The following is a 16,166-nucleotide window of genomic DNA, read 5'->3' as shown; positions in this document are numbered from 1 at the left end:
ACAATACAGGTTTTTATACTTGAGACTCCTCCCACAGCCTTAGCGTTATGGACTGGTGAAACTCCCATCTTGCCTTTAACAGGGAGTTCTCTGCAGGTGTTCTGTAATTGCTATTCCCTGCAGACATACCCTGTCACCTTTGCTGTTAGCTGTGGAAAAGACACTGTCAATGCATGTAACTTAAATCACTTCACAACTTCTAAATCACCCTATTGTAACCCTTTGTCACAATAGGGTTAAAGATATTGAGCTATGATTTGAGCTGGAGTCTGTCAGTAATGACAGTGAAGACTTCTCCCAATCAGGTTATTTACTCCTCTCAGTTCTGGTAGTGCCGGCTCACAGAAATATCAAGGAGTTTCTAGAGTTGTGTCTGATCCTCAAATCAAGTTGCCTTCTGGACTAAATTAGCTCCAAGAACTCTTACAATTTGCAGTTTATTTTGTCTGATTTAGTCGTGAGTTATTTGCAGAATTCTGGGATACTAGAAATGTGTGTTTACTATGAAAATCATGCGATTTAACGTGGAAAAAGAGTTGTCTGTTTCTACAGGTGGGTATTTTATACTGACTTTTATCTTGTCTACAGTCTCAGCTTTTGTTGAGTAGGGTGAAAGCTACTTCGTATAAGTTACACATAACATACATTAGTTACATGGATATTTATTTATTTAATTTTAAATCAAATATTTGTATTTCAATTTTCAAACATTACAAAAAGAAAACAGATACATAATAATAAAAATAGTTGTAGTTCTAATGCATTTACCTATGCAAAACATAACGTTAAATGCTAAACCATTATTCGCCTAATTTCAAATCAAATATTATATCAGTATTAGTATATGAGGATCAGATGGCCTGGTTTCAGTCTGTCTTGCTCATATTGCTATAACATGCTCCGTAGTCATTGAGCGACATATCATCCTCTGCCCGGCAATAAGGTTATAGCTGGATATCAGAGTGGGTGGATAGGAGGGGAGAGAGAAGACTGAGAGTGAACTAGTGCTGTAGCAACAGGAGATGAGGGGTGGGACCAAAGTCAGCAACGAGTGACCAAATTGCATATCTTGACCATTGTGACCAAACCTTATAGTATTTCGGCATGGTATTTCTGGATTGGTGTGTGAATCTATCATGCCCTACAGCTTCATTAACTAAGGTCACCCAGGCATTAAAGTCAGGTCCATCCTGGGCCATCCACACTCTAGAAATTACAGTCTTGGCTAATGCGAGGAGGTTAAGGACATAGCGAGTTGCATTTCTACCCAACAACCGATCCACCCCTAGGCCAAAGACACATGTCCTAGGGAGCAGCAGGAGAATCTCAATACCTGTGAGTCGTATGCTCTTCACCACTCTCGACCAGAAGTTCCCCAGCACTGGACAGCTCCAGGGTAGATGCCAAAAGGTGACAGATGTTTCCACCCATTTTGGGAGTAACATGAATATATTTAAATGAGCTGATACATGCTGCAGGACTATCCAGTAACAATTGCAACCATGCGTCATATATCTGAAAGAATATTATTGCGTATGAGGGGTATAGATCGATATGACATATATAGATATGACATAGATAGATAGATATGACATAGATAGATATGACATAGATAGATCGATATGACATAGATAGATATGACATAGATAGATATGACATAGATAGATCAATATGACATAGGTATATAGATAGATATGACATGGGTAGATAGATCATCATCATCACCATTTATTTATATAGCGCCACTAATTCTGCAGCGCTGTACAGAGAACTCACTCACATCAGTCCCTTCCCCATTGGAGCTTACAGTCTAAAATCCCTAATACACACACACACACACACACACACACACACACTAGGGTCAATTTGTTAGCAATTAACCTACCAGTATGTTTTTGGAGTGTGGGAGGAAACCGGAGCACCTGGAGGAAACCCACGCAAATACGGGGAGAACATACAAACTCCTCACAGATAAGGCCATGGTTGGGAATTTAACTCATGACCCCAGTGCTGTAAGGCAGAAAAACTAAGCACTTAGCCACCGTGCTGGCCAGATAGATCGATATTATCATCCTTTATTGCCAATAACTCTACTGACACGTCACCTGGATGCTGTTGAGCAGTAGGATCCTGTGTGTTTGCAGACTGTGTGTGGATGACATAGCACAGCGCAGACCGCATCTCACCTGGGTTGTTTTCTTGTTGCAGGTGTTGAAGATAAGGAAAACTGGCATGGGAAGCCCCTTCCTAAAGACCTGGCTGAGCAGACGATCAAGGAGTTAGAGAGCAAGATCCAGAGCAAGAAGAAATTAACCCCGGCCCTTCCTGTGGAAGATGCTCCCAGCGTCAACATTAAGAATATTAAATTGTCTCCTCCTAATTTCAAGCTGGGAGACAAGGTGCGTGAGAACTCGTTAAACAAATCACAGCACACACTTTACCTAGTTTATACTGTACCCACCATTTAATGGGTTGGTCAATTCCCAACAACTGAACCACGGTATTCATCCTTTGTTCTTTCTGAATCTTAGCACAATTGTTACTGTCTCTTTCCTTCCATTGTATGACGCTTCTTTGTGAGAATGTGTCTTTATTCATCCAACCAAGATACAAAACTCATCACTAAAATCACTCGTAGAGATGATACCAAGTACAGCACAACACCATTAAATACTAGATTGTTTTTCCTAGTAATATTCTTATTTTTAATTGATTTCATTGAGTGCTCAGCAGTTTGTGTTATGGAATAACACTTGTCATTAAAATGTGTTAATAAATAAGTCATTTTTCAGATTGCAACACGCAAGGCATACGGGTTGGCGCTGGCTAAGCTGGGTCACGCCAATGAAAGGGTTGTTGCCCTGGATGGCGACACCAAGAACTCCACCTTTGCAGAGCTCTTTAAAAAGGAACACCCAGAGCGCTACATTGAGTGTTTCATTGCCGAACAAAACATGGTATGTAGAATTTTATGTCCATTTATTTGGCACATTTCATGTAGTAGAACTGCGGTTACATTGGACAAATCTTATATGATCATTTTTTGTCTTATCACAGTAAGGAGGTATTTGAGGGAATTAAGGGGACTGGTTGGGCCCAGGCAAGTACTTTTACTGATCATATTGAAGTACAAGATATGAAAATGTTTCACTGTTGTGCTAGTTAACCTTCACCCAAAAGCCTCTGTTTAATGTTTCAGAGATGGTTGTCGAGAAGTGTTCAGTTTTGGAGATCATGTCCACAATATGGTTCATTTGGGATAAACTAAAGAGAACTATGAGCGTCATTTACTAGCCACAAAATGTGTCTCCGTGCAGGCACTTGGCCTGACCATTTGCTGGATTGTGGTCCTAGAATAGAGTAAACTGGGTCTGACTTTATTTCCTATGTCTCATCTGTAAATATAATGTATTTATTACATTGGTACATGTGCACCTGTATATATGTGAAACTAGATGCGGGAAAGTTTTGAATAACACCAGGGGGTAAATGTATCAAGCTCAGAGTTTTCCTGCGTGTTTGAAAAACCAATCAGATTCTAGCTATCATTTATTTAGTACATCCTACAATATGATAGCTAGAATCTGATTGGTTGCTATAGGCAACATCTCCACTTTTCAAACTCGCCGGAAAACTCTCGGCTTGGTACATTTACCCCCAGATCTCTGGCACCTCTGAGGCGCACAAAGTTCTTGTAGTTATGGTTGCGTACTCCCAAAAAATGCAAATAAACAGAAACAGAGGGCCACTTGTGGCATTGTGCACCTATTTCTGCATGTCCTAGTTTTTTCAGCTTCATAGCTGACCCTTTATGTGCCAAATGCTTGTAATTTGAATAAGTCGAGATTATTGGGATTGTTTTCCATTCCTTTGTGTTTTGTACAAGTCATGTGCTGCAGTTAGAACTTACCTGGCATCTCTGCGGTGTTAGGAGCAGGGGAACAACAACATGATTTAACAGTTCATATGTTATGCCATGAAAAATGAAGTAATTGGATTGTAACCAAATATATTAAACATTTGTTTAGTCACCAGGGGCCTGATTCATTAAGGCTCTTAACTGAAGAAACTTCTTATTTCAGTCTCCTGGACAAAACCATGTTACAATGCAAGGGGTGCAAATTAGTATTATGTTTTGCACATAAATTTAATACTGACTGTTTTTTCATGTATCACACAAATACCAATTTTACATTTCAGTGTACAAATAAGCATTCAAGTATTTGTGTGCTACATGAAAAAACATCCAGTATTTAACTTATGTGCAAAACAGAAAACTAATTTTCATCCCTTGCATTCTAACATGGTTTTGTCCAGGAGACTGAAATAAGAAGTTTCTTCAGTTAAGATCCTTAATGAATCAGGCCCTAGATTTGTATGGGATTACATGTGTAACACTACATATTGTATAATGTGCTCCCTGCTGTAAATTATTGGGGTATTTGAAGTCACCAAGGAGCTTTGTGACCATATAAAAGCACAATGAGGTCTAGTGCTTGTCCGATGTGACTTCTAATATCCGTAAAAGTTTACGGGAAGAGCCTTGTTTCTTATAATACACATGGTTTTCCTAAGGGACATTGAAGAGATGACATCAGATCTATATACAGATATTAGTTACAGAAGTTTATAGATATATTAACATCATTTGTGTGTTATTGGATCATTCAGAACATTAACCTATATTCCCCTTATGATGTTACGTTAGATCAGTGTTGCCGTTGGCGCTACGACTCGAAATCGCGCTGTCGCCTTCGCCAGTGCTTTTGCCACGTTCTTCACCAGAGCCTTTGATCAAATCAGAATGGCAGCAATCTCGGAGAGCAACATCAATCTGTGTGGGTCACACTGTGGCGTTTCTATAGGTGAGCGTCTCTATAGGTGTCATTCGTTAGAGTACTATGACATACATGCACATACCTTATGCTTTAGATACCCCATATTGCATTATAACTGTTACAACTTAATGTATATCACTGCCCATGTAACCCACATCCTAGCAAACCCTACAGGTTCGATAGCATTACAGCAGGGTCAAGTATAGCTCATCCACCAAATTACATTCACCATCTCGTTGCGCCTCGGAATAATACAAAAAACAAAATGTGCATATCTGCAAAATGAAAAATATATATGTATTTTTTTTTTCAAAGAAAATCTTTTTATTGAATCTTGTGTTATAGTAAGAATAAAAAATTCAAAGTATTGATTGCACAAAATGCACATTTATAAAGATGGTGCAGAATGGCCAAAGGGAAGTAGAACTCGGAGATTGTATCACTGGAACTTCCCGTCTGTGCACAGTTTCCTCTTCTGCTGCACATCTCCATTAGTGCAACATGTTGGGGTCTCTCATCCCCCACAGTGTACAGTATTAAACACCGCACAATATAGAGCACTGGAGAATTAAAAGTTACATATAAAAAGGTAGAAAGTTGATGTATTTTACAAATAAAGACCATATTTTGGCCGATTACCGGTCATATGAAAGCCTACATAGATATGAAAACATCAGTGGGCTCTGCAGACACATACATCTGTACACACTGGCTAAGGACAGGAACTGCTTGCTGAACCTACAGTTTTCTCTACCTCTCTCTTCTCCTTTCTCCCCTCCCTCCCTGCTCATTCTTTGTCTTTTTCCTCGCGCTCTTTCTATTTTTCTATGAAATGTCTTCCTGTCAGGAAATGTTGTAAATCCAGTTTGTAATTATGTGTGAGAAATTCAGAACTTCCTACTTCCTGAGGTTATTGATGTATTATGTGAAATAGTTTTGTCAAATATACATCAAATATATGTTATCTGTCATGTTCCTACTCGACCCCCCTAATGCTGAGTGAGGGGGGGGGGGGGGGTTAATGATGTGGTTTGCGCCATCGCAGTCCTCCTCCCACTATGTAATTGCCATGATGACACAATTTGCATAGTCAGACTCCGCCCACCCTCACAGATCACCCCGCCCACTTCATAAGCAAGAGAGGCAGGATCCAGGAGGGTGGTCTACTCTCCCGGGAGTTCAGCTGGACACTCCAAAATTCGGGAGTCTCTGGACATTCCGGGAGAGTAGGCAGTATGGGGCAGGACATCTTCATCTCAAATCCATGTATTTTATATGTATGCAATTGTCATTTTTTGGGATTATTTGCTACAAAATCTACAGATATATTGTAACTAATATAACTCTTTCATGTGATTGGAGCTGCTCTATACCAGCATCTTTCCATTACTTGTTAGCTGCATAGTTATTTTCTACACTATCTAACATAAGATTGAAGATTGCATGGTGCATAGTGGGAACAGCTCAGGGCAGTGTGTGTTGGGTCAGTCTGTAATATCATCTAGATCTCTCAGCACATGATCATGGCTATCATAACACATTTCCGCTATAGTTATATAAATAGTGTAAGCTTTATCTTTTATTTCTGGTCAGGTGGTGAACAAAGTATTTTATATCATCAGCAGTCCTGTGCCGATAGAACCTGTCCATGCAGGTTATTACAACTTTCTCTACTTTTCATAATTGATATGACATTTTTTCCTTTCTTGGATTTACATTATTATCCAATGTCATTTTATATCCAGAAAGGTAACATGCCTATCCCATTGAAATATGAGATTATACAGACAAATGTACCATCCTGCTTTTGTGTCCCTATGTTCCTGCTTCTATTTCTTTCATATTTCTCACGCCACCGTTTTATGTCCTAATTTTCTTTCTTTTAGTTTTCTTGCTTTCTTTACTTCACACTTCCAAATACAAGACGACTGGTGCCTACAGGTAGATCTGCATGTCGTCTATGAGTATTTGACCCCCGCATATTCAAGACGAGACTGGGTGCACGTGTTTGGCTGCTATTGGCTTTTGTTGTGTAGAGAAAACCAGCACATTGCTAAATAAAAACTTAGAGCCATAAAGACGAGCTCTCGCTTCCGCTTGTGTGCCAAATGCAGTAAAACAATTATCCAAACGTTTTCTCTTTAACTATGTAACGTTGGCCAGACACTGTGATATCGCCAGCAATATTGGGACTTGGCCCAACATCATTGCATCTGGACACAGAATGATGAGTGTGCGGATCTTCTGTTGTTTGTAGCCACCAAATGATTGGCACGGCCAAGAATGAACACATTCATCATCACCATTTATTTATATAGCGCCACTAATTCCGCAGCGCTGTACAGTGAGCTCATTCACATCAGTCCCTGCCCCATGGGAGCTTATAGTCTAAATTTCCTAACATACACACACACAGACAGACACACATAGAGAGAGACTAGGGTCAATTTAATAGCAGCCAGTTAACCTACCAGTATGTTTTTGGAGTGTGGAAGGAAACCGGAGCACCCGGAGGAAACCCACGCAAACACCGGGAGAACATACAAACTCCACACAGATAAGGCCATGGTTGGGAATTGAACTCATGACCCCAGTGCTGAGAGGCAGAAGTGCTAACCACTAAGCCACCATGCTGCCCGATTATCATTTTTCCTGATGTCATTGGTTTCCAGCAACTCGATAGACTGCATTCTCACAATTAGTCGTCCAGACATCAAAATTACCCTGCCCGTGTAGGAGGCTGATGTTATTTCGCTGTGGATTATTTGTCATTTTGATATTAAACACCTTTGACCCTTTCAGGTGAGGACGGAGCATCTCAGATGGGGCTGGAAGATTTGAGCATGTTCCGGGCTGTGCCCACTGCAACTGTCTTTTACCCCAGTGATGCTGTGTCTACAGAGAAAGCGGTCGAGCTTGCTGCAAACACAAAGGTAGGTCCAGTAATATATCTACCAGTGTACGCATGGTACAGTAGTGTCACCATCCACAGTCAGACTACTCGGGTATTTCCAGATGTTGGACCTGTCCAGCAGATATCCCTTATATTTGGGACTGTGTCAAGCTGACATAATATTCAACATGAAATATTCCTATCTATGTGTAAATGATGAAGATAGCAGAAACATACAATATAAGAACGTACACATACAAGGCTAAAATATTTTTCTACTATAGGGAATATGCTTCATAAGGACAAGTCGCCCAGAGAACGCTGTTATTTACAGCAACAATGAGGAATTCAAGATCGGACAAGCCAAGGTGAGAACTTGTATAAAACGGAGGTCAGTGGGATTGGTATCCGGTTATTTGGAATGAGTTGAGACTTATGTCATTGGGGATTACAGACATGTCAGGGAATGAGAGTGAGATCAGTTTTTGGGGCAAGGGAATTGGACGACTGGTGAAGTCAGGTTAGGGAGTCACATTCATCTGATTGGAGCAGAAAGAAAGGTGAGGGTGGGAGTCTGACTAATTTGTTGGGCAGAGAGTTAGGTCACTGGTCAAGAGTCAGGTGATGAAACAGGATTTGAGTTGTAGAGGGTATTAGACCTATGTGTGAGGTGTCAAGTCATGGAGCAGGGCTCATGACATTTGGAGATAGTCATGTAAGAGAGGGGGGAGATGGGGTTTTATGACATGTAGGGGTAATAATGTAAGGTGGGGAAAACCATGTTCGTGGTATTTAGTAATATCTGGGAATGACAGCAGTTAGGTCAGTGGAGTGAGGAGACCAGTCATAGGACAGGGGTTAGATCAGTGGGGAGAGAAGACCAATCATAGAACAGAGGTTAGGTCAGTGGGGTGAGGAGACCAGTCATAGAACAGGGGTTAGGTCAGTGGGGTGAGGAGACCAGTCATAGAACAGGGGTTAGGTCAGTGGGGTGAGGAGACCAGTCATAGGACAGGGGTTAGATCAGTGGGGAGAGGAGACCAATCATAGAACAGAGGTTAGGTCAGTGGGATGAGGAGACCAGTCATAGAACAGGGGTTAGGTCAGTGGGGTGAGGAGACCAGTCATGGAACAGGGGTTAGGTCAGTGGGGTGAGGAGACCAATCATAGAACAGGGGTTAGGTCAGTGGGGTGAGGAGACCATTCATAGAACAGGGGTTAGGTCATTGGGGTGAGGAGACCAGTCATAGAACAGAGGTTAGGTCAGTGGGGTGAGGAGAACAGTAATAGGAAAGGGGTTAGATCAGTGGGGTGAGGAGACCAATCATAGAACAGGGGTTAGGTCAGTGGGGTAAGGAGGCCAGTCATAGAACAGGGGTTAGGTCAGTGGGGTGAGGAGACCAGTCATGGAACAGGGGTTAGGTCAGTGAGGTGAGGAGACCAATCATAGAACAGAGGTTAGGTCAGTGGGGTGAGGAGACCAGTCGTAGGAAAGGGGTTAGATCAGTGGGGTGAGGAGACCAGTCGTAGAACAGAGGTTAGGTCAGTGGGGTGAGGAGACCAGTCGTAGGAAAGGGGTTAGATCAGTGGGGTGAGGAGACCAGTCGTAGGAAAGGGGTTAGATCAGTGGGGTGAGGAGACCAGTCGTAGGAAAGGGGTTAGATCAGTGGGGTGAGGAGACCAGTCGTAGGAAAGGGGTTAGATCAGTGGGGTGAGGAGACCAATCATAGAACAGGGGTTAGGTCAGTGGGGTGAGGAGACCAGTCATAGAACAGAGGTTAGATCAGTGGGGTGTGGAGACCAATCATAGAACAGGGGTTAGGTCAGTGGGATGAGGAGACCAGTCATAGAACAGGGGTTAGGTCAGTGGGGTTAGGAGACCAGTCATGGAACAGGGGTTAGATCAGTGAGGTGAGGAGACCAATCATAGAACAGGGGTTAAGTCAGTGGGATGAGGAGACCAGTCATAGAACAGGGGTTAGGTCAGTGGGGTGAGGAAACCAGTCATGGAACAGGGGTTAGATCAGTGGGGTGAGGAGACAAGTCATAGAACAGGGGTTAGGTCAGTGGGATGAGTAGACCAGTCATAGAACAGGGATTAGGTCAGTGGGGTGAGGAGACCAGTCATAGAACAGAGGTTAGATCAGTGGGGTGAGGAGACAAGTCATAGAACAGGGGTTAGGTCAGTGGGGTGAGGAGACAAGTCATAGAACAGAGGTTAGATCAGTGGGGTGAGGAGACCAGTCATAGAACAGGGGTTAGGTCAGTGGGGTGAGGAGACCAGTCATAGAACAGAGGTTAGATCAGTGGGGTGAGGAGACCAATCATAGAACAGAGGTTAGATCAGTGGGGTGAGGAGACAAGTCATAGAACAGGGGTTAGGTCAGTGGGATGAGTAGACCAGTCATAGAACAGGGATTAGGTCAGTGGGGTGAGGAGACCAGTCATAGAACAGAGGTTAGATCAGTGGGGTGAGGAGACAAGTCATAGAACAGGGGTTAGGTCAGTGGGGTGAGGAGACAAGTCATAGAACAGAGGTTAGATCAGTGGGGTGAGGAGACCAGTCATAGAACAGGGGTTAGGTCAGTGGGGTGAGGAGACCAGTCATAGAACAGAGGTTAGATCAGTGGGGTGAGGAGACCAATCATAGAACAGAGGTTAGATCAGTGGGGTGAGGAGACAAGTCATAGAACAGGGGTTAGGTCAGTGGGGTGAGGAGACCAATCAAAGAACAGAGGTTAGATCAGTGGGATGAGGTGACCAGTCATAGAACAGGGGTTAGTTCAGACATAATTTTATCAATTGTAGCAATAAAATGTAAAAATTAACTGTTACAGTTGACATGTTATTTCTTATATATTATTATGCACTATAAAAAGATTTCCTAGACATATATAAAGACTTTGAATGACACAATAACGCTGAATGTAATGTTACATGATTAGAGAGTGACTGCCATAGAACACTAATAGCAACTTTCTTACAATAAAGGAGGTTTATACAAATTAGGAGACATTTTAGTGGAGCAGTTGAATATTAGTATGTAGCAGTAATAAGTAAGACCTGAGTTCTCCACTCCTGCATATAACTGCTATCCAAGCCCCGCTGCCCATTGATGTGTCTCTGTCGTGTGTTAGGTGGTGCTTCAGAGCAAGGACGATCAGGTGACGGTGATTGGAGCCGGTGTCACTCTGCACGAGGCGCTTGCTGCAGCAGAGCAGCTTAAGACTGGTAACTGACTTTGATTGTAAATTGTATGTTCAGATAGGCTAATATCAGTCATATTGGCTGCTCTCCTTAATGACAGCCAAGCCAGATAATAATAATAATTATCTTTAATTTATAAGGCGGCACAAAGGGTCCGCAGCGCCGTACATGACATATACAGAAAACAGTGAGCCATGACACAACATGATACAGAAAGAACAAAAAACGCAAAAACACAAACAAAAACACATACACACAGGTAACATGGTAATGCAAATCAATTATATCTGGGACAATGTGTGAAAGTGATGGTAGAAATCAGCGAGAAGTAGGGCGAAGCTTAAGAAAATAGGGCTAGGTAAGCAGGCCAAGAGGTACAGAGGGTGATGCAATAGTAGAAGGAGCACACAAGGAAAGAGGGCCCTGCTCCTGAGAGCTTACATCCTAAAGGAAAGGGGGAAACACAAATAGGGTGGTACTAACTGGGGGAGAGAACTGGGACAAGGGAGTTAGGAGGAGGACTGATAGACTTGAATAAAGGAATGAGTCTTAAGGGCACGCTTGAAGCCTTTGAGAGCAGATGCTAACCTAATGGAACGTGGAAGATCATTCCACAGCTGGGGAGCAGCCCGGGCAAAGTCCTGAAGACGGGAGTGAGAAGAGGTGATCAGTGAAGCAGTGAGGCGGCGGTCACAGGAAGAGTGGAGGGGGCTGCTAGGAGTGTAGGTAGAGATGAGATTGGAAATATAGGGAGCGGAGGATTGATTAAGAGCTTTGAAGGTGAGGGTGAGGAGTTTAAATTTAATTATGTAGGCCATGGGGAGCCAATGTAATAACTGTTGGAGGGAGACAGCAGAGATAGAGCGGCGAGAGAGAAAAATGAGGCGGGCAGCAGCATTGAGGGTAGACTTTAAGAGGGTCAAGGTGAGAATCAGGTAGGCCACAGAGAAGAAGGTTACAGTAGTCAAGGTGAGAGATTACAAGCGAGTGAACGAGGGTTTTTGTAGCGTCCGTGGTGAGAAAGGGGCGTATCTTGGATATATTCCAAAGGTTGAAGTAGCAGGATTTTGAGAGCGACAGAATGTGAGGCTTGAAGGAGAGGGAGGAATCAAGGATGACCCCAAGGCATCGGACTTGAGGGACAGAGACGAGGGTAGAGTTATTAACAGAAATAGAGATGGGGGGGGAGGTGGGAGAGTCCTGGAAGGGGGAAAGACGATAAGTTCAGTCTTGGAAATATTGAGTTTAAGGAAGCTTTGGGACATCCAAGATGAGATGGCCGAGAGACAGCAAGAGACACGAGACAGAAAGGAAGGGGAGAGGTCAGGGGATGAAAGATAAACCTGGGTATCATCAGCATAAAGGTGGTACTGGAGGCCAAAGGAGCGGATGAGGACACCAAGGGAGAAAAGCAGAGGGCCAAGAATGGAACCTTGAGGAACACCAACAGGTAAGGGAAGAGGGGGGGATGTGGAGTCATGTTTAGTGAGAAGGAGCGGTTGGTGAGGCAAGAGGAAAATCAGGAGAGGACAGTGTTACAGAGGTCTATAGAATTGAGAATTGAGAGTTTACAAAAGCAGTGTGTGGTCAACGGTATCGAAGGCAGCAGAGAGGTCAAGAAGGATAAAAAGGGAGTAGTGTCTTTTGGATTTAACGAGGAGGAGGTCATTAGTGACCTTAGTGACGGCAGTTTCAGTGGAGTGGAGGGGGTGAAAACCGGATTGGAGTGGGTCAAGGAGTGAGTGAGAAGAGAGAAAGGAGGTGAGACATTTGTAGACAACCCGTTCAAGGAGTTTGGAGGCAAAAGGAAGAAGCGAAATAGGTCGGTAATTAGAGAGAGAGGTAGGATACAATTCAATTCCCGATCGCAGCACATAGTGTTGATTGCTTCCTTGTTTGGAAAGGAAAATCCTTGTTTACATTTACATCACTTTCTTCTTCTCTGTACTCAGGTCTCTGTACTCGGGCCTATGTCTGTACTCAGGTGTTTGTACTCAGGCCTCTGTCTGCACTCAGGCCTCTGTCCGTACTCAGGCCTCTGTCCGTACTCAGGTCTCTGTCCGTACTCAGGTCTCTGTCCGTACTCAGGTCTCTGTCCGTACTCAGGTCTCTGTCCGTACTCAGGTCTCTGTCCGTACTCAGGTCTCTGTCCGTACTCAGGCCTATGTACTGTCTAGAAGTTAGAAAAAGCAGCCTCTTGTTGAAGTGTGTTCTTTCCCTATATAATGGACTTAAATTTAAACAAATATTTATTCCAACATGATACCAGAATAAAGCCCTGTCTACTTCAAATAAAACAAATAACATTCACAATGATCACCTAATGTTTTCCCAATGAAATTGGTTTGGTGATGAATGGGAAATCCCCCGGGTTATAAAGTAGTTACATATAGGTTAACAAATATATGGTTAAAAAAAGCTGTTTCAGAGCACTAATAATATGACAGGAGCTTGGCATACATCCTGGCAATACATAGATATAGAATATAAATGTAAAGATTAAAGGGGTTTGTCACTTTTGTGTGGGTTTAATTCAGCCCATAAATGTATAAGATTTTATTTCATATATAGGGACCAACTGTGTTAACTTTAAGTGTCTCTTTCATTCTTATAGAAAAAATAAACATCCGAGTCGTTGACCTATTTACCATTAAACCGCTGGATAGGAAAACCGTTCTTGATAGTGCCAAAGCCACTAAGGGCCGAATAATAACCGTGGAGGATCATTACCATGAAGGTAAGTGATAGACATTCACAGGTTCCCCTTTGCTAATATTTGTTATTGAAGTATCTTAAAGTGAAGCCGTCACCTTCACACAGTGGGGGCAGCCATTTTATGAGTTGGACCAATATTCAGCCTCTACATTCACTAAGAACCAGTGATATCACTGAGGCATGGGGGACATAATGCCTAATGCGTTAGTGATGTCACTAGTTCCTAGTGAATTGATTGGCCGGATCTACATAAATATTGGTTTAGCCCACAAAATGGCTGCCTCCTGTGTGACTATTATTTTTTAGTGTGTTAGATAATTATAATACAGCTTATGTTGAACAAAAACCTCATATTTTTCTTGCTTGTTTAGGTGGCATTGGAGAAGCAGTAGCGGCCGCCCTGAATGGGGAGCCTGGCGTTACGGTGAAGTCATTGGCGGTATCTGGCGTTCCCCGTAGCGGTAAACCAGCTGAGCTGCTCAGGATGTTTGGTATTGACAAACAAGCCATTGTAGAAGCCGTCAAGGAAAATTGTTAGTTAAATCCCTGAGGCGGGATCTCTACAGCTTCCACAAAATCTGTGATGACACAGAATATATTCTCCTTGTAACCGCAATGTTGTTATGATAAAGCTACCGAACAATATAAACGCTCCTTTTTAAGACTTTTTGTAATTGAATGGACATTTAATGCTTATTAAAATCTGTTGTAAAGTGTTTGGTGTACTGTGGCTCTGCCTCTCCAGTTTCACTTACTAAAGATACATAACAATTCATTGCAGTGGTAGATAGGACTTCTGACTATATACGGACTGTTATATAATGTCTCACCTAGAGGATTCAGTGTCTGCCAGCGAATGTCACGGCCCTAGCCACACCCACAACTCTTCATGCACAAGTTAACGTCATACAAAGCATATTAAAGTGGAGATAAAACACATACATTATGTCATTAAGTTGAATTGCATTCTTGCCTTTCCATGAACTCTGTTCATATCGATCAATACAATCATACAGAAGTACTGCATGCTGCCATATTTCACTGATAGTCTCTCCCACATTCCATCTGAATTGGTTTTAATCAATAAATAAACTCCAATATGTACTAGAGACTAAGGGATATATTTACTAAATTTGCAGGTTTGAAAAAAATGGAGATGTTGCCTATAGCAACCAATCTTATTCTAGTTATCATTTATTTAGTAAATTCTACTAAATGACAGCTAGAATCTGATTGGTTGCTATAGGCAACATCTTCACTTTTTCAAACCCGCACTTCAGTAAACATATCCCTCACTGTAACCTGTTTCCATATCATGTTTTTCGTAATCACTTGAAAACCACCTCGTGACTCTACCCATCCTGAGTTTCGACTGATTTCTGAGGGTGTAGGTAAGTTAAAAACCAAAATGGAAGCAGGGCCTTCCCTCCCCTGCTGCTGTAATGGATCCAGGCTGTCAGTGTCTGTCTCTGATACCCATGTTGTGCTTGAGATCCATTCAATTCTGGGCACTGGTGTATTCTGACATGGGTGAAGCTTTGGTACTTATTTTGGCTGCCAGGGTGAACCACGAGTCTGCCTTAGTTCTGATTGTTTCTGTATGCTGGGCTATGTGAGAACATTATACTCATAATTCCTGACTATAAATATATTCATTGTTATACTAGCCCCAGTTCAATAAACCACTCCCACCATTTGTCAGCCACACCTACTAAATTATTGTTTTGCACTAGTCTTCCACAAAACGCCACGGCGACAGCAATATGCTCATGACTGGCATAGGCCTGGCTCTTCATTGTTGGGATTACACCACCAATTCTCATCTGATGCAGCTATTCATGCTGGGGGTTTAAAGCCCAGTACTTAGGGTAAAGTGGCATGGATTCTATAATACACAGCATTGCCTGCCCTTTAACACCCAGTTGTACCTGACCTATAATGAACAGGAATGCTCAGCCCATCTCTTTAGACACTTCTATTACTATCATTACTCCTGCAATCTGCTTCTCTTTAGCCCAATTATTGGATATCTACCCTATGATTGCAGTAAATAGAATCAGATTGTGGAGGTATCTGCCACCAATGTGACAGATAGGTGAGTTTGCCTCCTACTGGCTCCTTGTCCATGAGGTCTGCCAGAAATCACATATGCACTGCAGCCAAGAGCTGTCACACACATACCGGTTACAGTGTAGGAGCAGCGGTGATAGAGCTTTATGGGGCTTATTACCTAAGATAACTGTTTTATGCACCAACATTCATCATGTGTTACATGAATATTCATTGTGTATTTGAACCGGAAATACAGACGTACATACACTGAAGTTTGATCAGGCTGTTTGGTGCAATGTGGTCACCCCTATGTGTTGCCAAAATGGCCACTGGTCTGGTTATTTACCAGTTGTTGCTTGTATGGGCACCATAACCGCAGTGACGGCTGCCTGTCAGGTCGTAGTGACAGCTCAAACTGCTGTCTTTTCAAACTCGTTTCATACACGTCGCCTGACATCTCC

At 42.6% G+C, this 16,166-nt stretch overlaps 1 protein-coding gene across 1 annotated transcript in view; it reads left to right on the top strand.

Annotated features, from left to right (window-relative positions):
* TKT (transketolase) overlaps nt 1-14,369 on the top strand; it is a 34,496-nt gene extending 20,127 nt beyond the window's left edge. Inside the window, exons 7-14 of the mRNA XM_075183221.1 lie at nt 2,209-2,399; nt 2,793-2,957; nt 4,709-4,865; nt 7,641-7,771; nt 8,016-8,099; nt 10,869-10,962; nt 13,553-13,675; nt 14,025-14,369. Coding sequence (XP_075039322.1) covers nt 2,209-2,399; nt 2,793-2,957; nt 4,709-4,865; nt 7,641-7,771; nt 8,016-8,099; nt 10,869-10,962; nt 13,553-13,675; nt 14,025-14,191 — 1,112 coding nt within the window. The 3' untranslated portion in view covers nt 14,192-14,369. The remainder of the gene's footprint in view (nt 1-2,208; nt 2,400-2,792; nt 2,958-4,708; nt 4,866-7,640; nt 7,772-8,015; nt 8,100-10,868; nt 10,963-13,552; nt 13,676-14,024) is intronic.
* Nucleotides 14,370-16,166: the final 1,797 nt, after the last annotated feature.

This window comes from Mixophyes fleayi, chromosome 8 (genome assembly GCF_038048845.1).
Source record: "Mixophyes fleayi isolate aMixFle1 chromosome 8, aMixFle1.hap1, whole genome shotgun sequence".
Lineage (NCBI taxonomy): Eukaryota > Metazoa > Chordata > Amphibia > Anura > Limnodynastidae > Mixophyes > Mixophyes fleayi.
The sequence above is the reverse complement of the archived record's forward strand: the minus strand, read 5'-3'. Positions and strand labels throughout refer to the sequence as shown.